This window comes from Schistocerca cancellata, chromosome 3, assembly GCF_023864275.1.
Source record: "Schistocerca cancellata isolate TAMUIC-IGC-003103 chromosome 3, iqSchCanc2.1, whole genome shotgun sequence".
Classification (NCBI taxonomy): domain Eukaryota; kingdom Metazoa; phylum Arthropoda; class Insecta; order Orthoptera; family Acrididae; genus Schistocerca; species Schistocerca cancellata.
In genome coordinates this window covers 120,610,529-120,634,416 of record NC_064628.1, presented here as the reverse complement: position 1 = coordinate 120,634,416, position 23,888 = coordinate 120,610,529, and the positions used below count along the sequence as shown (strand labels likewise).

Sequence of the window (23,888 nt, the reverse complement as noted above, 5' to 3'; positions counted from 1 at the left end):
GTGAAATTTCATTTTGTTTGCTCCTCTCTGTGGTGCTTCCCTTTTTCTATCAAGCAATCATTTGTTAGACATCATTGATCAGGCAATGTATCTAGGACATTCAGCTCTACTATCTGATTTCATGATGATGGTATCCTTTATATATTCTGTAAGTTAGTCTCCCATGCAGACTTCAGAGCCAGGCTCACTCAGGAAGATACTGTCATCAGGAAAAAGCAAATCCTATATCCTATGAGTTGGAGCATGGAGCTATTAATCATGTAAGTAGGCTAGAGAACTTGAAAAGATAAATGGATAGGCTCAAGCTAGCAACAGTGGGAATTAGTGAAGTGTGGGGGCAGAAAGAACTGGATTTCTGTAAGGCAAAAAGTAAATGATGGAAATTCCAGGTAGGAACCAGGTGGAACCTTTGTCTGCAGGTAGGACAATTAGGTCAGGATTTGGTCAGGATATAACAACAGTGGTGAAACCTTTGTCTGCTGTGGCTCAAAGCTGCATGTAAGTGTTTTGTAATCGTGCCTGCCTGCAACTTGATGAGTCTTCTTTAGGGCAAGTAGCAATCTATCTTTTCCAACATTGTTGGATTTCTGTAAGGCACTGATATAGTGACAGGTCTAACAATGAACAACAAAGTAGGAATGTGGATAAATTATGATGAACAGCATCTTGAATGTAACATTACAGGCAAGAGAGACCACAAAGCCACCGTAGAAGTAGGTAGGCCTCCTAGCTCAGCAGATAGTGAAGAGATTGAAAAAAGTGTATAATGAGATAAATTAAATTATTAAGTACCTTCAAAGGGATGAAAATTTAATTGTAATATGATACTGATATTTCATAGTAGCAAAAGGAAGAGAATTAAAAACAGTAGGAGAACATGGACTTAGGGAAAGGAATAAAAAGGGAAGCCAAATTAAACACCTTTCAGTCGTCAACTTGAACCTTATTTTATTAGGCAACCAGTTTCAGCATTTTATTACACCATCTTCAGGCCCCTGGCCAATATATAGGAATAATCTACCTCGCTTGTGATTGATTATTTCCACACATCGGTCAGGGGCCTGGAGATGGCGTAGTAAAATGCTGAGACTGGTTGTCTAATAAAATAAGGTTGAAAATTGATGGCTCAAAGGTGTTTAATTTGACATCCTATATCAAACAGCCAAGTTCCACGACCGTCACTAGAAAGATGGACATACAGAAAAAGGGAGGCTTTCTGACTTGAATTTTGCACCCAGTACAATGTAATCTATTGCTAACTCTTGGTGTAAGACTCATGAAAGAATATTGTTTGCATGGAAGAGAGCTGTAGTTACCAGAAGATTTGAGATAAATTATTTAGCAGTAATACAGAGATTAACAAACCAAATTTTAAATTGCAAAAAATTTGCAGAAGCGGATATAGACTCTAATCTATGGGCCTGTGAGAGAAGCAGAGAGTAAGATATAACCATGAACTAAAGTAACTCATACAAGGAAAAGATATAATGTGCTAGTTACAGACATACGGAGAGGTATGACGAAAAAAATTGTTGGACTGTGAATTAAATACAATGGCTCTCATTGTCTTCATTGAGGATGAAAAACTGAGCGTCCTTTTCCCATGCACATTATTAATTGAAATAATGAAATAAAATTGCTCCTCGTGCTATTAACCAGTAAGACAGTTAATCACTAGGCATTATCCAGGTGCAAATTATGTGAATGATGACCAGCAATTACAATGTTTCAATTTTCACTAATAAAAGCTTATTGTCTTTAAAATGTTTACATAAACTCAAAGACTTGTAAAACCAACTATTTCAATAAGTGTTTGAAAGTGACTCAGCCCCCAGTACAGCAGCAAGCAAACTCGTGATATAGAATTTAATAAACTGAAAAACTGCAGGAAAACGTTAACTATGTTCACTACTAAGTACTAAAGGAAATTAAACTGCAGACTAACTTGCTCCCAATTAGAGTCAAACTGACACACAGTTCTATATTCTAAGTGCTTATTTGTGGTAAAAATCATCACAGTCCCTCACAGGTAAAACTGAGACAGAGTCCACCTTTAGTGTTCAGAAACAGAGTCCAAAACCCACATCACACAAGAATCACAAGTCCAGACAGTCACCTGACTGAAAACAATCAGACACCTGACAAGGCTCTGGGTTTTGTAAGTCAAGTTACTAGATTACAACAAAAGAGTATCATAGGGTACAATAGACATCAGGAATTGAACTCAGCTATAAATAGTGACCTGAGACCGACAAAAGCTCACAGTCTGGTTGGAGTCCAGACGGCAAACACACATAACACCAAAACCCACAGCACCTGAAGAAGATGGCTTGGTCACATGTCAAAATATTGTGGAGGAACTGGAAACAAAATTTGGCAGAACACAGAGATGCACACTATTAATAAATTTCAGAAATACAATGGCTGTCCAATGATGAACTACCAAGTGAAAACATAGAATTGCAGGTAAGACTTGTTTCAACAGATTGTACAGAAATTGGACTACAGCTCTAAGAGTCAAAAGACATATAGGAGAAGCAATAATAGAGACTGAAGTGAGACAGGATTATAGTGTATTGCGTTGTTTGTTGAATGTGTATATAGAGTAAGCAGTATATGTGCTGGCTAAGGAGATATGGATAGGATGGCAGATGGCAGAATAGCAAACAGAATATATATTTATATTTTTATTTATTTCATGTTCCGCAGACCCAGTTACCAAGTAAAATGCAAGGATGTGAAACGTGTCAAATTGTATATATTTCAGACATAACTTATATAAATGCTATAAAAGATGCAATGTAAATAAGGTGTCTAATAAGGAACATATATCCAGTCAATATAGTGTGGTACATCGAGGCAGGATCAGATATAGGCCAATTTACATAAATACAATAAAAGATACATTGTAGATAAAATACCAGGTTAAGAACTTATATCCAACTAACAGAATATTGCATAACACTTAGGAAGGATCTGTAATATACAGAGGATGCAAAAGTAAGCTAAATAATACAATAAATACATACATGAACACAGAAAACCAAATTATTATATATCTATTATAGTGCAATTAAAAGTATTTGTAAAACAACCATAAATTTAGTGAAGGTATTCATTTTCTCTCATAAATTCATTGACTGTATAAAAAGATTTCTCTGTTAGGTACTCTTTCAGGATTTGTTTGAAATTTGATAATGGTTTCTGGAGACATTTGATATGTGGCGGCAGTCTATTAAACAGCTTAATGCTGGAGTAATAAGCTCCTTTTTGCACCAGATTTAGACACTTCAATTCAATGTGTAGACTGTTTGTTTCTTGTTTTGTAGTCATGATATTCACTGTTGTCTTTGTATTGAGAAAAGTTTTTACAGAGGTCAAAAAGGAAAAAAATGTACTGTGAGGAGGTGTCGAGAATATAGATGAAACCGTAATTGTGTTATAGAACATTAGCCTAAATTATGAGGTTTTTACATACTTCTACTATAAACAGTTTAGTTATTTAGTGATGGAAAGTGTAATTATAGCTTTTAAGTAACAGTAGAAAGGAATTTTGTGAACACTTATATAGGAAGCCTAGCAAAAGTTGATGCATTTATGCTCCACCCATTTAGAACAGTAATATGTGCAAAGGTAGACATTCTCTTCCCTGGTCCCTGGAACATTATTAAACTCACTCAAAACTAAGGAATTGTAGAACTTTTGCAAATGGGTTCATATGTTGTAACTAGCTTGTCGACTATCAGTCATGAATTACGACGCAAAGCACAACAAAATTATTCTTGGTAAAACCAGGTGCTGATATTCTGTGTAGAAAGTACTTACCAGAGGTAGTGCATCCGCCAGGCATTCTGTGGCGCAATGGATGATGCATTCGACTACAGTGATAGAGGTCACACAGGTCACATATTTTTGAAAGTTTTACACAAAATATGAAAATAGTGTTAGTAAGAACTGATTGTTACAGTAACTTCTGTAGTAATATACTCTTTTAGTAACTGTTGGAGAGCTCAATTTCTAGTTACTTCTTTAGTTGTAACTAAAGTAGTAATGCCTTTTTATTAAAGAAGTAAGCCATTTCTGCACACTGCTGGCATGTGCATTATGTTCCCTCTCGAAAAATACTGGTTGTTGGCAGGCATCACTGCATCACCTTTTGAGTAATTTATGTTCATCACTATAATTTTAGAAGGTAGAAAGGATTATTAAATTGAATTATTAAAATTGGAAAACCTAAATGCTGTTGTACTAATTAATGATAAAGTTCTGTGTATTGTGAAGAAGAAATGTGCTAGTAATGGATTAATCTGTTGTTAACTCTGCCATCTACAGCTACCAGTGCCCATTTTTGGTTGGTGACATGTATTAATTTAAGCACCAGTTTGAGATACGAGCTAGCAGCAACATGGAGGCAGCCAAGAAAAGTTCAACAAACATACCAGAAAATGAAAAAGAGCAGTTTGCTGGAATAATGAAAAAATACATAACTACTATTGAATCTAAAAATCACGATGTTAACAGGCTGAAAAGGATGCTTGGGAAAGAAATACATGTCAAATACAATGACAGAAGCTCTTACACAAAAACCACAAGAGCAGCTTAAAGTGATTTGGAAGGACATGAAAGTGGAACCAAAGAAAATGAAAGCTAAATGTAATTGAGAACAATTTCAAACTGGTGGTGGAGTAGGTGAGATGAAGATATAAGCCAGATGGTTGTTGATATGATGCCATGAGTTTTCGAGGGGATAGCCAGAGTTAATCATCTGAAAATTATGTGATACCTTCAAGCAACTTCGATGATGATAACTGCTCTGAAGGTAGCAATGAAACTGCTGATGGTGGAACTTTATCTCATCGTTATGAACCTTGGCCTGCATTCTCTGGTGGAAGCTTGTCAGAGATGCGCCCAGCAAAAAAGGGAGAGAACATGCGGTTGTAGTGAAGAACTGAGAGTTGTTGTAAAAAGCAGATGAGCTTCATTCCTTATAACTGCATTTAATACGAGAGGAATACAATGCAAAAATGTTATTAATAGAAAGACAAAGAAACATCATGGAAGAAGACATACCCTTAAAATGGAAATTATGAATAAGTTCAATGAACTGTGGATGAAGCCCGATCAACAAGCATTACATGCATTGATCAAAAATGATAGTTCATTGAGAATGGCTAGTTTATAGCTGAAATCTAGATCTGCCAATAAATTTTAAAAAGGATGACTGATAGCTGAAATCTATTATTTACAATTCCCACACTTGTTTGGTTTAAACGACAATTTTTTTGTGAGAATTTGGGAATGTTTCTTCCAAACAGCGAATGCTCACTCTATTACTCATCAGGTAGCAATATGGGCCCTATTGTAGTGCCGTTTGACTCCTGTGTGGGCTCAGAACACTGGCATCATAAGATATTTCGAGAAAGCGTATCCATTATATGCGACAAGCAACCCATCACATTGTCCATTTTCAAATTCTGCAGAAACTCTACTATTGTCCCAAATGTGTTCATCATGCATGGAACCCAGCCAATGGCTTACCACATTCAAAATCTTCATATTGCCATCACAGATGATTTGTGTATTGATAGAAAAGGACCTCTTGCAATTTCTGTATAGTTCTGCTTGTGCTCCATAAGGACAAAGTATGGGTATATGTACACAATCTGTGGCCCCTATGACATTTGGGAATCCACCAGTTTTTTATTCTTTGGTGTATTTTCTTGGCTCTGTGGTATGGACACATACAGTGGCTTTAAGGCAGTTAAACTGTTTATCACCCTGTTAAAAGCTCTTCCAGCAGTAGTACGATGGATATTAATAAGATCCGCTGCTATGATTTGATAAGTACTTGTGTGAAAAAATCACAGTCCACAAAGAAGTTGCAGCCTAGGAGACAAGGCATAATTCCTGTCAAAATTATGCTGCAGTAACGGTTCCACTATACCAAGCAGCAACTCAAAAGATTCCTTACAAAACCCAAACCCCTCTTTGAAATCACTGTCACTATACATCACAAATGGGTCTCTTCTCTCCATTACAACCCTCATTCTTGGGAATTTCACCTCTTCCTGTATGTCCATATATTCTTCATTGTCCAGGTAATCCATAGAATTTGACACTTACAACACAGAACCCAAAGTTCGCACCTTACACTCTTACTTTACTACTACTACTGCCTAAGAGTAAATTTTGCCCTTATTTCCTCCTTAAGTTACTAATTTAGTAATGTACTCTTCAATGGTGCTCTCCACCAGTAATGAAGTAAATAAATTTGCTTTGGAAGTAATGAAAATTTACTCCTGCAGTAATTTACTCCTTTACTGTCAACTGGAAGTCACTGATTTCCTTCTCTCTTAGTAACTTATCACTTTAGTTTCACTTACTCCAGGTTGGTGCTCACCATCCTTAGTCTGAGAAATGGACATCAGAGGATAAATGCATTTACTTTGTGAACAAACAATTCACTTGTTTTTGAAAGCATGGCTAGTAGTGAAGATATCACCACACGTCCACAGTACAATGAGGTGTAGGATGATTAGACTATAATGAGAGATATAAATTTTGTACAATGTGCAGGTGACACAAATGTAAGGGCTGCAATGTTTGTTAGTGGAAACTAACTTTAGTATCTTAAGCAGACTTACTTCATCTTTATGTTGTTTGTTGTTGTGGTCTTCAGTCCTGAGACTGGTTTGATGCAGCTCTCCATGCTACTCTATCCTGTGCAAACTGCTTCATCTCCCAGTAACTACTGCAACCTACATCCTTCTGAATCTGCTTAGTGTATTCATCTCTTGGTCTCCCTCTTTGATTTTTACCCTCCACACTGCCCTCCAATACTAAATTGGTGAGCCCTTGATGCCTCAGAACACCTGCTACCAACCTATCCCTTCTTCTAGTCAAGTTGTGCCACAAAATTACAATGTCATCGGCAAACCTCAAAGTTTTTATTTCTTCTCCATGGGTTTTAATACCTACTCCAAATTTTTCTCTTGTTTCCTTTACTGCTTTCTCAATATGCAGATTGAATAACATTGGGGGTAGGCCACACCCCTGTCTCACTCCCTTCCCAACCACTGCTTCCTTTTCCTGTCTCTCAACTCTTATAAGTGCCGTCTGCTTTCTGTACAAATTGTAAACAGCCTATTGCTCCCTGTATTTTACCCCTGCCACCTTCAGAATTTTAAAGAGAGTATTCCAGTCAACATTGTCAAAAGCTTTCTCTAAGTTTACAAATGCTAGAAGCGTAGGTTTGCCTTTCCTTAATCTAGCTTCTAAGATAAGTCATAGGCCCAGTATTGCATCACATGTTCCAATATTTCTACGGAATCCAAACTGATCTTCCTTGAGGTCGGCTTCTACCAGTTTTTCCAATCGTCTGTAAAGAATTCGCGTTAGTATTTTGCAGCTGTGACTTATTAAACTGATAGTTCAATAATTTTCACATCTGTCAACACCTGCTTTCTTTGGGATTGGAATTATTATATTCTTCTTGAAGTCTGAGGGTATTTCGACTGTCTCATATATCTTGCTCACCAGGTGGTAGAGTTTTGTCAGGACTAGCTCTCCCAAGGCTATCAGTAATTCTAATGGAGTGTTGTCTACGCCCGGGGCCTTGTTTCGACTTTGGTCTTTCAGTGCTCTGTCAAACTCTTCACGCAGTATCGTATCTCCCATTTCATCTTCATCTACATCCTCTTCCATATCCATAATATTGTCCTCAAGTACATCACCCTTGTATAGGCCCCCTATGTACTCCTTCCACCTTTCTAGTTTCCCTTCTTTGCTTAGAACTGGGTTTCCATCTGAGCTCCTGATATTCATACAAGTTGTTCTCTTTTCTCCAAAGGTCTCTTAAATTTTCCTGTAGGCAGTATCTATCTTACCCCTAGTGAGATAAGCCTCTACATCCTTACATTTGCCCGCATCTCGTGGTCGTGCGGTAGCGTTCTCGCTTCTCACGCCCGGGTTCCCGGGTTCGATTCCCGGCGGGGTCAGGGATTTTCTCTGCCTCGTGATGGCTGGGTGTTGTGTGCTGTCCTTAGGTTAGTTAGGTTTAAGTAGTTCTAGGTTCTAGGGGACTTATGACCACAGCAGTTGAGTCCCATAGTACTCAGAGCCATTTGAACCATTTTTGAACCTTACATTTGTCCTCTAGCCATCCCTGCTTAGCCATTTTGCACTTCCTGTCGATCTCATTTTTGAGGCGTTTGTATTCCTTTTTGCCTGCTTCATTTACTGCATTTTTATATTTTCTCCTTTCATCAATTAAATTCAATATTTCTTCTGTTACCCAAGGAGTTCTACTAGCCCTCGTCTTTTTACCTACTTGATCCTCTGCTGACTTCACTATTTCATCCCTCAAAGCTACCCATTCTTCTTCTACTGTATTTCTTTCCCCCATTCCTGCCAATTGTTCCCGTATGCTCTTCCTGAAACTCTGAACAACCTCTGGTTCTTTCCGTTTATCCAGGTCCCATCTTCTTAAATTTCCACCTTTTTGCAGTTTCTTCAGCTTTAATCTACAGTTCATAACCAATAGATTGTGGTCAGAGTCCACATCTGCCCCTGGAAATGTCTTACAATTTAAAACCTGGTTCCTAAATCTCTGTCTTACCATTATATAATCTATCTGAAACCTGTCAGTATCTCCAGGCTTCTTCCATGTATACAACCTTCTTTTATGTTTCTTGAACCAAGTCTTAGCTATGATTAAGTTGTGCTCTGTGCAAAATTCTACCAGGTGGCTTCCTCTTTCATTTCTTCCCCCCAATCCATATTCACCTACTACGTTTCCTTCTCTCCCTTTTCCTACTACAAAATTCCAGTCACCCATGACTACTAAATTTTTGTCTCCCTTCACTATCTGAATAATTTCTTTTATCTCATCATACATTTCTTCAGTTTCTTCGTCATCTGCAGAGCTAGTTGGCATATAAACTTGTACTACTGTAGTAGGTGTGGGCTCCGTGTCTATCTTGGCCACAATAATGCGTTCACTATGCTGTTTGTAGTAGCTTACCCGCATTCCTACTTTTTTATTCATTATTAAACCTACTCCTGCATTACCCCTATTTGATTTTGTATTTATAACCCTGTATTCGCCTGACCAAAAGTCTTGTTCCTCCTGCCACTGAACTTCACAAATTCCCACTATATCTAACTTTAACCTATCCATTTCCCTTTTTAAATTTTCTAACCTACCTGCCCGATTAAGGGATCTGACATTCCACGCATCAATCCGTAGAAAGCCAGTTTTCTTTCTCCTGATAACAATGGTCTCTCGAGTAGTCCCCGCCCGGAGATCCGAATGGGGAATTATTTTACCTCCGGAATATTTTACCCAAGAGGACGCTATCATCATTTAACCATACAGTAAAGCTGCATGGCATTAGGAAAAATTACGGCTGTAGTTTCTCCTTTCTTTCAGCCGTTCGCAGTACCAGCACAGCAAGGCCGTTTTGGTTAGTGCTACAAGGCCAGATCAGTCAATCATCCAGACTGTTGCCCCTACAACTACTGAAAAGGCTGCTGCCCCTCTTCAGGAACCACGCGTTTGTCTGGCCTCTCAACAGATACCCCTCCGTTGTGGTTGCACCTATGGTACAGCTATCTGTATCGCTGAAGCACGCAAGCCTCCCCACCAACGGCAAGGCGGCGGCATCTTTATGTAAGATGATGGAACAGCAAAACTTTAAAAAAATGTAAAAAAAATTATGTAAGATGAAGAAACAGCAAAACTTTAAAAAAATAAGGATCCTAGCTAGGTAGTACAAAGATAAAAACACTATTTCTGATACAGTAAAAAGTGTGTGGTTGCATTAACTAGAAAACATCTTTTTGAATGTGACGTGTGTGAATAGTGATCACAAATGTAAGTGCATGTAAACAGCGAGGAAAACACAATACTATTCTATTTCTGATTGGTATGGTGAAGTTTTGCAGTTGTGATATGGTTTTCATGTAAGAGAAATGTTGAGTTGTTTTACAAATAAGTTAAAATGTTGGTGTGTGTGTGTGGGTTTTTTTTTTTTTTTTTTTTTTTTTTTTTTTTTTTTTTTTTTTTTTTTTTTTTGCTAGATATGAATCAGCGATCTATGGACATCGATGTATAAAATTCGATGGTTTACCACTCTAACAACTAAGCTACTGAATAATTGAGATGTAGTTATGTAAAATGACAATTTTCATTAGCAGTTTAATTTCATTGAATGATACTATCCTTCATTGTAACAATGGGAGAACATATGTCAGAAATAAGTTGATGTTAACTTGAGAGTGCAAAACACTTTTAATTAAGTTAGTGAACTTGTGTGTCCACGTGGTGCCAATTTTCTGTTACAGTGCAACCACATTTTATGCATCTTCTCATTCTCTGGAACACTCAAAAACAACTTTTCATGAGTTTTTGTGGATGTAGTTGTGGATGTGCTTGAAAGGAGTGTTTTATTGGCCATTTGAAATTATGTGAATCTCATTTCCATTTTTATAAAAGAATACTTAAATTCAAGAGGGAAAAAAGCATGTTAGGAGCATAAAATGACATAATTAATCATTTAAGACAATTTCCAGAAAACAGTCAAACACCCTGTTGAAGGCTTTTGAGTGATCACTAAAGTCCCACCTGGAGACATTTGTTTGTTAATGGCTTCCAAAACTTCAATATTAAAGGAAAATATTGCTTGTTGTGTACCAAAACCAGCATGAAATGAAACCCATATTGACCATTGTTGAAGATATTGTGGAAGTTGAGATGACTGACAATCAATCTGTGCACAGGTCTTTCAAGAATTTTTGAACGGATAGTTAGAAGGGTGGCGCGTAATGGGGCCCCTTAGGGATATGGCAGCAAGGGAGGGGAAGAAAACCAAAGTGCACTCCGTGTGCATACCGGGGGGAGTCATTCCAGATGTGGAAAGGGTCCTTCCGGATGCCATGAAGGGTACAGGGTGCACCCATCTGCAGGTGGTCGCTCATGTCGGCACCAATGATGTGTGTCGCTATGGATCGGAGGAAATCCTCTCTGGCTTCCGGCGGCTATCTGATTTGGTGAAGACTGCCAGTCTCGCTAGCGGGATGAAAGCAGAGCTCACCATCTGCAGCATCGTCGACAGGACTGACTGCGGACCTTTGGTACAGAGCCGAGTGGAGGGTCTGAATCAGAGGTTGAGACGGTTCTGCGACCATGTGGGCTGCAGATTCCTCGACTTGCACCATAGGGTGGTGGGGTTTCGGGTTCCGCTGGATAGGTCAGGAGTCCACTACACGCAACAAGCGGCTACACGGGTAGCAGGGGTTGTGTGGCGTGGGCTGGGCGGTTTTTTAGGTTAGATGGCCTCGGGCAAGTGCAGAAAGGGCAACAGCCTCAACGGGTGCGGGGCAAAGTCAGGACATGCGGGGACCAAGCAGCAATCGGTATTGTAATTGTAAACTGTCGAAGCTGCGTTGGTAAAGTACCGGAACTTCAAGCGCTGATAGAAAGCACCGAAGCTGAAATCGTTATAGGTACAGAAAGCTGGCTGAAGCCAGAGATAAATTCTGCCGAAATTTTTACAAAGGCACAGACGGTGTTTAGAAAGGATAGATTGCATGCAACCGGTGGTGGAGTGTTCGTCGCTGTTAGTAGTAGTTTATCCTGTAGTGAAGTAGAAGTGGATAGTTCCTGTGAATTATTATGGGTGGAGGTTACACTCAACAACCGAGCTAGGTTAATAATTGGCTCCTTTTACCGACCCCCCGACTCAGCAGCATTAGTGGCAGAACAACTGAGAGAAAATTTGGAATACATTTCACATAAATTTTCTCAGCATGTTATGGTCTTAGGTGGAGATTTCAATTTACCAGATATAGACTGGGACACTCAGATGTTTAGGACGGGTGGTAGGGACAGAGCATCGAGTGACATTATACTGAGTGCACTATCCGAAAATTACCTCGAGCAATTAAACAGAGAACCGACTCGTGGAGATAACATCTTGGACCTACTGATAACAAACAGACCCGAACTTTTCGACTCTGTAAGTGCAGAACAGGGAATCAGTGATCATAAGGCCATTGCAGCATCCCTGAATATGGAAGTTAATAGGAATATAAAAAAAGGGAGGAAGGTTTATCTGTTTAGCAAGAGTAATAGAAGGCAGATTTCAGACTACCTAACAGATCAAAACGAAAATTTCTGTTCCGACACTGACAATGTTGAGTGTTTATGGAAAAAGTTCAAGGCAATCGTAAAATGCGTTTTAGACAGGTACGTGCCGAGCAAAACTGTGAGGGACGGGAAAAACCCACCGTGGTACAACAACAAAGTTAGGAAACTACTGCGAAAGCAAAGAGAGCTTCACTCCAAGTTTAAACGCAGCCAAAACCTCTCAGACAAACAGAAGCTAAACGATGTCAAAGTTAGCGTAAGGAGGGCTATGCGTGAAGCGTTCAGTGAATTCGAAAGTAAAATTCTATGTACCGACTTGACAGAAAATCCTAGGAAGTTCTGGTCTTACGTTAAATCAGTAAGTGGCTCGAAACATCATGTCCAGACACTCCGGAATGATGATGGCATTGAAACAGAGGATGACAAGCGTAAAACTGAAATACTAAACACCTTTTTCCAAAGCTGTTTCACAGAGGAAGACCGCACTGCAGTTCCTTCTCTAAATCCTCGCACAAACGAAAAAATGGCTGACATTGAAATAAGTGTCCAAGGAATAGAAAAGCAACTGGAATCACTCAACAGAGGAAAGTCCACTGGACCTGACGGGATACCAATTCGATTCTACACAGAGTACGCGAAAGAACTTGCCCCCCTTCTAACAGCCATGTACCGCAAGTCTCTAGAGGAACAGAAGGTTCCAAATGATTGGAAAAGAGCACAGGTAGTCCCAGTCTTCAAGAAGGGTCGTCGAGCAGATGCGCAAAACTATAGACCTATCTCTCTGACGTCGATCTGTTGTAGAATTTTAGAACATGTCTTTTGCTCGAGTATCATGTCGTTTTTGGAAACTCAGAATCTACTATGTAGGAATCAACATGGATTCCGGAAACAGCGATCGTGTGAAACCCAACTCGCTTTATTTGTTCATGAGACCCAGAAAATATTAGATACAGGCTCCCAGGTAGATGCCATTTTCCTTGACTTCCGGAAGGCGTTCGATACAGTTCCGCACTGTCGCCTGATAAACAAAGTAAGAGCCTACGGAATATCAGACCAGCTGTGTGGCTGGATTGAAGAGTTTTTAGCAAACAGAACACAGCATGTTGTTCTCAATCGAGAGACATCTACAGACGTTAAAGTAACCTCTGGCGTGCCACAGGGGAGTGTTATGGGACCATTGCTTTTCACAATATATATAAATGACCTAGTAGATAGTGTCGGAAGTTCCATGCGGCTTTTCGCGGATGATGCTGTAGTATACAGAGAAGTTGCAGCATTAGAAAATTGTAGCGAAATGCAGGAAGATCTGCAGCGGATAGGCACTTGGTGCAGGGAGTGGCAACTGACCCTTAACATAGACAAATGTAATGTATTGCGAATACATAGAAAGAAGGATCCTTTATTGTATGATTATATGATAGCGGAACAAACACTGGTAGCAGTTACTTCTGTAAAATATCTGGGAGTATGCGTGCGGAACGATTTGAAGTGGAATGATCATATAAAATTAATTGTTGGTAAGGCGGGTACCAGGTTGAGATTCATTGGGAGAGTCCTTAGAAAATGTAGTCCATCAACAAAGGAGGTGGCTTACAAAACACTCGTTCGACCTATACTTGAGTATTGCTCATCAGTGTGGGATCCGTACCAGATCGGGTTGGCGTTGGAGATAGAGAAGATCCAAAGAAGAGCGGCGCGTTTCGTCACAGGGTTATTTGGTAACCGTGATAGCGTTACGGAGATGTTTAACAAACTCAAGTGGCAGACCCTGCAAGAGAGGCGCTCTGCATCGCGGTGTAGCTTGCTCGCCAGGTTTCGAGAGGGTGCGTTTCTGGATGAGGTATCGAATATATTGCTTCCCCCTACTTATACCTCCCGAGGAGATCACGAATGTAAAATTAGAGAGATTAGAGCGCGCACAGAGGCTTTCAGACAGTCGTTCTTCCCGCGAACCATACGCGACTGGAACAGGAAAGGGAGATAATGACAGTGGCACGTAAAGTGCCCTCCGCCACACACCGTTGGGTGGCTTGCGGAGTATAAATGTAGATGTAGATGTAGAAGGGAAACTGGGCGATAGTTTGTGACACTGTTTTTGTCACCATTTTTAAAGAGGGGTATCACTACAGCTAGTTTTAGTCTATCGAGAACAATTCCTTCTTGCAAAGATGCATTGAACACATTACATAAGACTGAACTTATGTATATTTACAACAATATTTCAATATTTTACTAGAAATATTGTCCACACCAGTGGACATTTTATTTTTAAATGACTTGATTATTCTTTCAATATCAATTAACATAACCAGAGGTAAGTGTATCTGTTGGTTCAATTAATGAAAGGAAGATTGCATTCCACCATAAGGAATGGCCAACCAAGAACAAGATTGGTGGTTAGTACATTGAATGACCTTGCCAAAATGGAAATCTGAGAGGCAGTAATGGAGAACGGAATGAGACAGGGTTGTAGTCTATTGTGCAATTTATTGAATCTCTACATAGAGCAAGCAGTAAATGTGCTAATTAGGGACATATGGAGAGGACAGCAGAATCGAAGCTAGGAGGGCAGACAATGTGTCTTGCCTGGAAAGAGAAATTTAAAAAAGGATTAAAAGTTCAGGAAGAAGAAATAAATACTTCGAGTCTTGCCAGTGACACTGTGACTCTGTTAGAGTTGGGAAAATATATGGAACATCAATTGATTGGAATGGACAGCATCTTGAAAAGATGTTAATGGAGGAATGGCAACAAAAATAAAACAAAGGGAATGGAGTGAAGTTGAGTTACATCCCCTGATGCTGAAGTTTTAGATTAATAAATGAGACACTAAAAGTGGTAGACAAGTTTTGCTATTTGGGCAGTAAAATAAATGATTATGGCAGAAGTAAAGAGGTTATAAATTGCAGACAAGCACTAGAAAGAAAAACTTTTCTGAAAAAGAGAAATACAAAGTCATTGGTTAGGTAGTGATAACATGGAACCTTTTCCCTCTCCCCCTGCCACCACCAACATCAGATTCAGAGAGCACACAATTGTAAGTGAGAATTGTAAATCTGTATTTAGTGCACATCTGCAAAACTACAATTTCTTATCATCAGCAGCATTGAGGAATCTTTGAAGTTACTGCTTAGGATGAATAAGGGGAAGAGTAATGGGGACTCCAGAAGATATTGAGATTTATACCACCTTCTACTCGCATTTAGGAGGACGACGGTTCAATCCCATCTCCGGCCATCCTGATTTAGGTTTTCCGTGATTTCCCTAAATCGTTTCAGGCAAATGCCGGGATGGTTCCTTTGAAAGGGCACGGCCGATTTCCTTCCCAATCCTTCCCTAACCCGGGCTTGCGCTCCGTCTCTAATGACCTCGTTGTCGACGGGACGTTAAACCCTAACCACCACCACCACCTTCTAACAGCGAGCAAAATATACAATCAGTGAACAAATGGACCTCAGAAATAAAAATTGCCTAGCCTGTTTAAGACATTCAACTTAGTGTACAATAAGTACATACTTTCATACACATAAACTCCTGTTGAGATGTACAAAATCCACTCACGACTGCTGGAGATAAAATGGAATATCATGATCAATAATGTACAGCTGACTAGTTACTCTTTGATGCACATGCATCTTAAATAGTTATTTCTGCTCCACTTTGACTGACTTCAACATGAATAACAATAATGAATCTCCTTATACATATGGTCGTAAAGTTCTGGTAGAATATAAGTAATTTAGGCACAAAGATCACCACTCACCGATTAGAACTACTGACAGTGCAGCTGCATAGTTTTGTGTGTATGGGGTGGGGGGCAGGTTTCAGCACATTTGTGCTTCTTAGGTTCAGCGAGTAGTGTTTTTCACTGCTAAGTTATTAACAAACCTACCAATGTCATTAATAATAACCTATGACTATTTTATTATCAAGAGTAATACAGTCCTACAGGAGCATTATTTTTAACCTTTGTTTATGGCATAATATAACATCAAATCTTGTCAGATGTGAATGTTAACAAACTGCAAAAATTGGTTATACATACTGTTAATCTCATGTTTGTCTCAGTATGTTGTATTATGCCTTTGTAACTGCTCAAAAATCACACAAATATCGAAAAAGTAAAGTGAAATAAAAACAATCATAGCTAAAAGAGAACGTGATGTCATTTAAAAACTTTATGGAAGCTGTGAACCAATGTTACAAGAAATCATCACTTTTATCTTTATCCACATTCATATATTAGGTACAAGGAACCTATTTTATTGTCAGCTTCTTAGCCCCATCATTTTCCTAGCCCCTTGGGTATATAATACAAAGCTTTTTTAGGACAACTGCCTTGTTGCATTATGTCTACGTATTCCTTCCATTTCTGCTTATGTGCGTTTATTTATTTTTTACTGCAAGTATTTTAAGCTCTTTTGTAATTTCTTATTTTCTCAATCTATATTCTACTTTATAAGTTTAACTGATGTGAGGAATTTCATTCCTGATGTCACAATTCTATTTACATCTATATTGCTTGCTATCAAGCATCAGGTGTGTAAGTAACAATGGAACAGCAAGTCAGTGTATAGTGTAATTTTTACTGTTCCAAAGACACCTTGAAATTTTGCTTTCTTATTCTTTATTTCCTTGTAATAATGAAAAGATATGTCACAGCCCAGGTAGTGAATATGACTTTACTTGCTCAATTATATTGTTTTCTATCAATATTTTTTGATCATACCTATTGTTTTCCTTGGAATGTCATTACTTTTCTCTTTCTTATGTATTTTTAGATTATAATTTTGACAGATTTGGTTTAATTTAAAAATATTTCTTTGTAGTCCTTCTTCTGGTCATCAGTATTCTTCAATGTTCTTATATAATAGTCCATATCCAGTGTGCATACACAGGAGAGCCAAAGAAACTGGTACACCTGTCTAATATTGTTTAAGGCCCCTTTGGCCACATAGAAGTGCCGTAATGTGATGTGGCATGCACTTGACTAATTGTCTGAAGTAGAGCTGGAGGGAATTGACACCATGAATCCTGCAGGGCTGTCCATAAATTCATAAGAGTACGAGGGGGGTGGAGATCTCTTCTGAATAGCACATTGCAAAGCATCCCAGATAGGCTCAATGTTCATGCCTAGGGAGTTTGGTGACCAGCACAAGTGTTTAAACTCAAAAGAATGTTCCTGGAGCCATTCTTTGGCAATTCTGGACATGTGGGGTGTTGCATGTCCTGCTGGAACTGCTCCAGTCCATCGGAATGCACAATGGACATGAATGGATGCAGGTGATCAGACAGGATGCTTACATACATAGACATATCAGGGGTCCCATATCACTCCAGCTGCACATGCCACAAACCATTACAGAGCCTTCACCAGTTTGAACAGTCCCCTGCTGACATGCAGGGTCCATAAATTCATGAGGTTGTCTCCAAACCTGTACACGTCCATCCACTTGATACAATTTGAAACGAGACTTGGCTGACCAAGCAAGATGTTTCCAGTCATCGACAGTCCAATGTTGGTGTTGACGGGCACAGACCAGGTGTAAAGCTTTGTGTCATGCAGTCATCAAGGGTACATGAGTGGGCCTTCAGCTCTGAAAGCCCATATCAATGATTTTTCATTGAATGGTGCACTTGCTGACACTTTCTGATGGCCCGACATTGAAATCTGCAGCAATTCGGGGAAGGGTTGCACTTCTGTCATGTTGAAGAATTCTCTTCAGTCGTCACTCGTCCCATTCTTGCAGGATCTTTTTCTCGCTGCAGTGGTGTTGGAGGTTTGATGTTTTACCAGATTCCTGATATTCATGGTACCCTTGTGAAAGGGTCGTACAGGAAAATTGCCACTTCATCACTACATTGGAGATACTGTGTCCCATTTCTTGTGAGCCAACTCTAATACCACGTTCAGCCTCACTTAAATCTTGATAACCTGCCATTGTAGCACTGTAACTGATCTAAAAACTGCACCAGACACTTGTTGTCTCATATAGGTGTTGCCGACTGCAATGCCTTATTCTGCCTGTTTACATGTCTCTGTATTTGAATATGCATGCCTATTCCAGTTTCTTTGGTGCTTCAGTGTATTTTGGCAATATAATTTAATTGGATAGATAAAAAAATCTACTCACCAAGTGGTGGCAGGAGGACACATATAAAAAGAGGTTTTAGGTATGCAAGCTTTCAGAGCCAGTGGCTCCTTCTTCTGGCAGAAGGGTTGAAGGGGAGGGAGAGCGGTGAAGGAACAGGACTGGAGAGGTTTAAGAAAAAGGGGAGAGTTCAAGAAAGACACCCGGAACCCCAGGTCAGAGGAGACTTATGGGATGGGATGAGAAGCAAAGACTGATTGTTGGGGACTGTTCCAGACGAGATATGAAAACCTGAGAGCTTAAAGGTGGAAGACAGTGTAATATGCTAAAACATCATGAACAACTTAATATGATTGAAACGTTAAGTGCATTGTATTTGATAGAGGTGGGAGAGGGAAAGAGAAAAATAGACAGGTCAGAAGATGAAAGATGTAGAAAACTAAAATGGAGTGAAGAAAGGAATAGTCATTGTGAAGAAATGCTGAGATGGAAGAAATTAATTTAAATTAAGGTCAGGTGGGTGGTGACAACCAAGAACATGTTGTATCGCTAGCTCCCACTTGTGGAGTTCTGAGAAACTGGTGTCTATGAGGAAGAATCCAGATGGCACATGTGGTGAAACAGGCATGACTGTCATGTTGTAGAGCATGCTCTGCAACACGATATTGTGTGTTGCCAGTATACACCCTCTGCCTATGCCCATATAATTCTAACTGATAACTTGGTGATAGTCATCCTGATGTAAAAGGCCAAACAGTGTTTACATTACAGCTGGTATATGACTCGCGTCATTTCACAGGTGGCTTTGATGGTATAGGTGGTGGTAGGAGGGTGCATAGGGCAAGTCCTGCTGGAGGGACAGTCACAGGGATAGCAGCCATAGGGTTTGGAGATGGGTGCAGAAGGAGCATAGGGTCTGACAAGGATATTGTGAAGACTGGAGAGCTATGAAAAGCTATTCTAGATGTGGTGGGCAAAATCTGACAGAATTGATCTCATTTCAGGGCTTGATTTTAGGACATCATGGCCTTATCAAAGTAACTGATTAATACATTCGAGACCAGGATAACACTGAGTGACAAATGATGTGCTCTGAAGTTGTTTTTTGAAGGGGTTGGCAGTACCAGGATTGGTTGTGGTGGTCCAGGAAATCTGCATTTGAACTAGGTTGGTGGGGTGAATACGTCCAGTGAAGGCTGAGGTGAGAATGGTAGTGTATTCCTGTAAAAAACGTGCATCCAAACAAATATGTTTGCCTCAAGTGCGAAGGCTGTATGGGAGAGAGTGTCTGACAAGGAAATGATGGCAACTGTCAAAATGTAGGTATTGTTGTTTATTAGTAGGTTTAATGTGGACAGAAATGTGTTCTTGTCTTTGGTGAGGATGAGCTTAACTTCAGGAAAGAGGCATGGGGTTCAGAAAAGGACCAAGTGAAATTTAATTGGCAGAAGCTATTTAGAAATTACAGGAATTTTAACAGGTCAGCCTCACCATGAGTCCATATGGCAAAGATGTGAAAGTCTTTCCTTCTCATCCCATCTAGTAAGTCTCCCATGTCCTGGGGTTCTTGGTATGTTTTCCAAACTCTACCCCTTTTTCTAAACCTGTCCCGTCCTTTTCCATGAGAGAGAGAGAGAGAGAGAGAGAGAGGGAGGGAGGGGGGGAGGGAGGGAGGGAGAGAGGGAGGGAGTTGAATATTTGCCTTGGTATATTAGTAAAATTAATTGGTGAATCTACTATATGTGTCATCAGTTCTTGTGTTAGAAAATTCATAAAACATAACCATTACTTATGTACTCTTAGATACTGAAGCCAAGTCATCAAAGATATGCATAAATGATTGAAAATTGTTTCCCTCTCAATAAAGCATTCTCCTGTCACAGGAGTCCTGCCATTTCTTCCAGATGCTTCAGAATCAGAAGAATTCTCAACATCTGTTGAAGGATTATTAGAGTCAAGTGTTACAATTCCTGAAATATATGGTTTAGGACTGTTGATTCATCATACTTTATAAGTCATTGCAGATTTCACTACCAAAACATTATTCTTATGGTCATTTTTTCTCTCTCTAAACTTTCTTCTTCTGTGCAAGTAGGTGACCCGTCAATTTACTAGCAAAATTGAAATTACTGCAACTGTGGAGAATAGGACAATCAAGAGACCACTATTTACTGTAGTGAAAATTCTGAAGCACAGCCAGAAATATAAAGAAAAGTTGAAAACATCAACGGGAGACCCCAACACAGGTACCTTAGTGTAACCATATACGAAACTGTCCATAGCACTCAGAAGCCAGGCAGACAGCATAAATAGATGTATCAGCACCTGGGGAATAGTTTGTTAATGCATCCACACTATCCAAAAGGTTAAATGATAATGTTGCAGTTTGGGCTTTACTTCCCTGCCAAAAATACTTCTGTAAATTAATCTCTACTTTATTAGTGTTTTTAATGGAAAAGAGACATTGCATTTCATTTCAGGCCGGCGCAGCACAAATTGGAATGTCACTTCATCCGTCAACATTAAAAGAGCATCAGATGCCAAGCCTTAAGGATCTCACAGCATTTTCTTTATTTTGGGCAACAAATATTCTCACAGCCGTTCTACCACAAATTATTGCTGTATGGTTGTGTTACCTGAAAACTAAAAAACATGACACAGTGAAGAGCAATAGTGAGCTTAGTAGTTCAAATGTTATAAACAGAAAATCAGGTCAAAAGGGCAGAAAGCATGACATTCACAGTACAGAGCCTGAAACAAGGAAGCATGACAAAGGAATTAAGGAAAGGAAAAATGCCAATATGAAAAAGATCACTAATACAGAAACTGAAAACAAGAAGAAAGCTTAATGAATCCTGTACAATGAAATATGATAAAATGTATTGTTCCACTTTGCAGTATAAATAGTATTTGAATTATGCCTAAAGAGCTAAAAACAATAATAAAAATTTATACTGAGCTTGCCAATGAATTTATGTCATCAGAAGACATTTATGTATGCAACAGACACTATGACTGCAAGAATATACAATAAAACAATGAAATAGACTTTTTTTGTAAAGGACAGATGGAATAAAAGTAAGAAGACAAACCACAAGTAATTAAATGAATTTCTCTTATGCAGGATTCTATATTAAAAGAAAAATTTGCTTGAGAAAAGTACAAGATACCTGTCTTATGCTCCTTCCCAGCACATCCTACTCCAGTCCCATCACAGTGAAATCTACCTATACTTTGTTGTTTTGCTTGTAACAAGTGATCCACCATCAGCAGATTCTCAAATTTGCAGCTGCTGTGGAAATACATGTTTTAATACCCCCACCACTGGACATTGATATGGACAAAGGTGAGCTGGCGTAAGTCTTGTGGCAAAGTAGTGCTGCCATCTGTCACAGACATTGTGCACAAGGCACTGTATGGGCAGAACCATGGACCCAGGTGTTTAACTGTCAGTGGCAATAGGCCAGGCCTGTCATTGCTTACACCTACATGAATTAATATGGACCTGTCCCTTGTCTTGTGCCAACTGTTTGCTCATGCTTAGTTGTACTTGCAATAGCCACATTTGCATTTATCTTCATGCATTTCTCAATGTGGTGTTCTGACTCTCTGCTCCTCTGTAGAATTACTCACACATTGAGTTTTCAATCTCTCTTCCAGGATTCAACTCCCTAGCTTATATTCAAACCACCATTAGCTAGTATAGTTATATTTATGCTGACAGTCACAGTTTCACAGCACTGTCACACCTGTACAGAAACAAAAGTGGCAACATAGGATGTTCTTATGCATGTGGTGCTTTTATTTTTTTTCCTCATAGTGTTAAATTGTGGCCATCATGTACCTGGCATTTTTGCAATGCTGGCAGGAGCAGTTATGCCTCCAGAAGCAGCAGTGAAAGCCACAACAGGAACAGATGCAAGAGCTGCTCAAACAGAATGCACACCTGCTGCCTGCAGCGAAACCTTCTTCCCTGCTGATGAGTCTTCAGAAAAGTGTGACAGGTGCCTGCTCTGGTTCTTGTTGTACTGCCAGTTAAGGTGTATCATCTGTCCAGCTGATACAGATGCCTTGTTATTATCTAGCATGCATGGTTGCACAAGCTCACACAAAATTTGAAGTGCTCTACCAAGGCCAGGAAAGTTAACTTTGAGGAACCATGTCAGTTGCCCATGCAGTATTTTGGACATCAAACACATGTGGTAGCAGCATGCTTTCAATTTACACATCACCATTAGTGCCCTGGACAGACGTAAGTGGCCTGGAAGGTCTTTCATGCAAGTGTTGATTTGATTGTCCCTAATGTGCTACCTTGTACAAGGTCTCACTAATGAGGGGTTATTATTGTCTGGTTGTCACCTGACCCGAAAGTCTAATTCAGGCACTGTCCTTATCTAACATTTCCACAGCCGAAGTTGTCCAGAATGCTGAACCGCATGAACTTGCGGTGGCAGTGAAAAGGGAATTACTTTCTAACAATTGGCAAATGGTAAAGTTAGATACAGGTGATAAACAATACCCATTTCCATGGGGTTGGCCAAGCAACTGTGCCTTTTGCTGAGCCACCGTGTGGTGACGCCATTGATGAATCAAGTGCAATGATGTCACAGTAATATTCAACATTGCTTGCCTCTAGTCCTTCTCCAGTTGTTATGTGGTGCATATTAGGTAGGACTGGCCAAATGAAGAGACCATGTTTGGGGTGTGCTGCAAAGTACGCCAATTGGCTACAGTTTGTGACAGTGAATGAACTGCAGGACAGCCGCAGAAACCCCAGTGTTTTCTCTGGATGTGGAGGCCTCCCTGACATCCCACAAGCATTGTTCCAGTGTATTCTGCTAATATTGGTCATTGATGAGTGATCAATAGAGTTTCAGGTAGATACGGGAGCAATGGCCAGCCTAATTAATTTAGACATGTACAGGCTCTTGGGCTGACCTAAATTGCAATGGCCATGTCAATTTGACTCTTACAGTGAACAATGTATTCCATTGAGGCAGTAATTCTTTGTTTTAGCATGTTATCAGAATCTGAAATAGAATCTTGAATTGTTACAGGGAAACTCCTATTTTACGTTTCATGCAGTCCAGACTTAAAAAATGCAAAACTGAGGAAAATGTTAAAAAACCTCAAAATATGAGCAAAAACACACATAATTGGCATATATGATTAAAAATCACAATCCTCTCCAATACATTGCATAAAATCTGTATAGGTGAAGGAAATTAAATGTACAATACCATGTTATACAGTAATTTGTGGTAATGAATTTCATCAGTGTGTTACAGCAACTAAAACCTCATCAAAAAATTGAAATTAATGTCTGGGTGCAAGATAATCAAGCCATTTTCTGACATACTGCAACCACAAATTACACATCAAACATGCATTTTTGAGAGATCTTTCCGTTGTCTTCGCCCAGAAAAAAAAGAAAAAAATGATGAACATGGTGAACTAAATCAAAAATATCACAGCAGCTAAATGGTTAAACCATAGGGATAAATGTGGACATCTGCTTAATGACAAATTTTGTCACAATTGCCATTACTGTTTAACTCTTTAACTGCTCTGGACGTGTTAATATGCACACCTTTGTACCTGTCCCTGTGTGCTCTGAAGGTGTTTATGCGCAGCACCAGTCCTTCTAC

General features: G+C 39.5%; 1 protein-coding gene across 2 annotated transcripts in view; it reads left to right on the top strand.

Moving 5' to 3' along the window:
- The window catches only part of LOC126177140 (transmembrane 6 superfamily member 1-like), a 197,969-nt gene that overhangs the window by 162,623 nt on the left and 11,458 nt on the right, over nucleotides 1–23,888 (top strand). The window contains exon 6 of one of the 2 annotated variants that reach the window (XM_049924410.1): nucleotides 20,721–21,326. The exons of the other annotated variant lie outside the window; for it this stretch is intronic. Within the exon in view, the coding sequence (XP_049780367.1) occupies nucleotides 20,721–21,089 (369 nt within the window). The 3' untranslated portion in view covers nucleotides 21,090–21,326. Of the gene's footprint in view, nucleotides 1–20,720; nucleotides 21,327–23,888 lie in introns of those variants that run through there. 2 annotated transcript variants of the gene reach the window in all.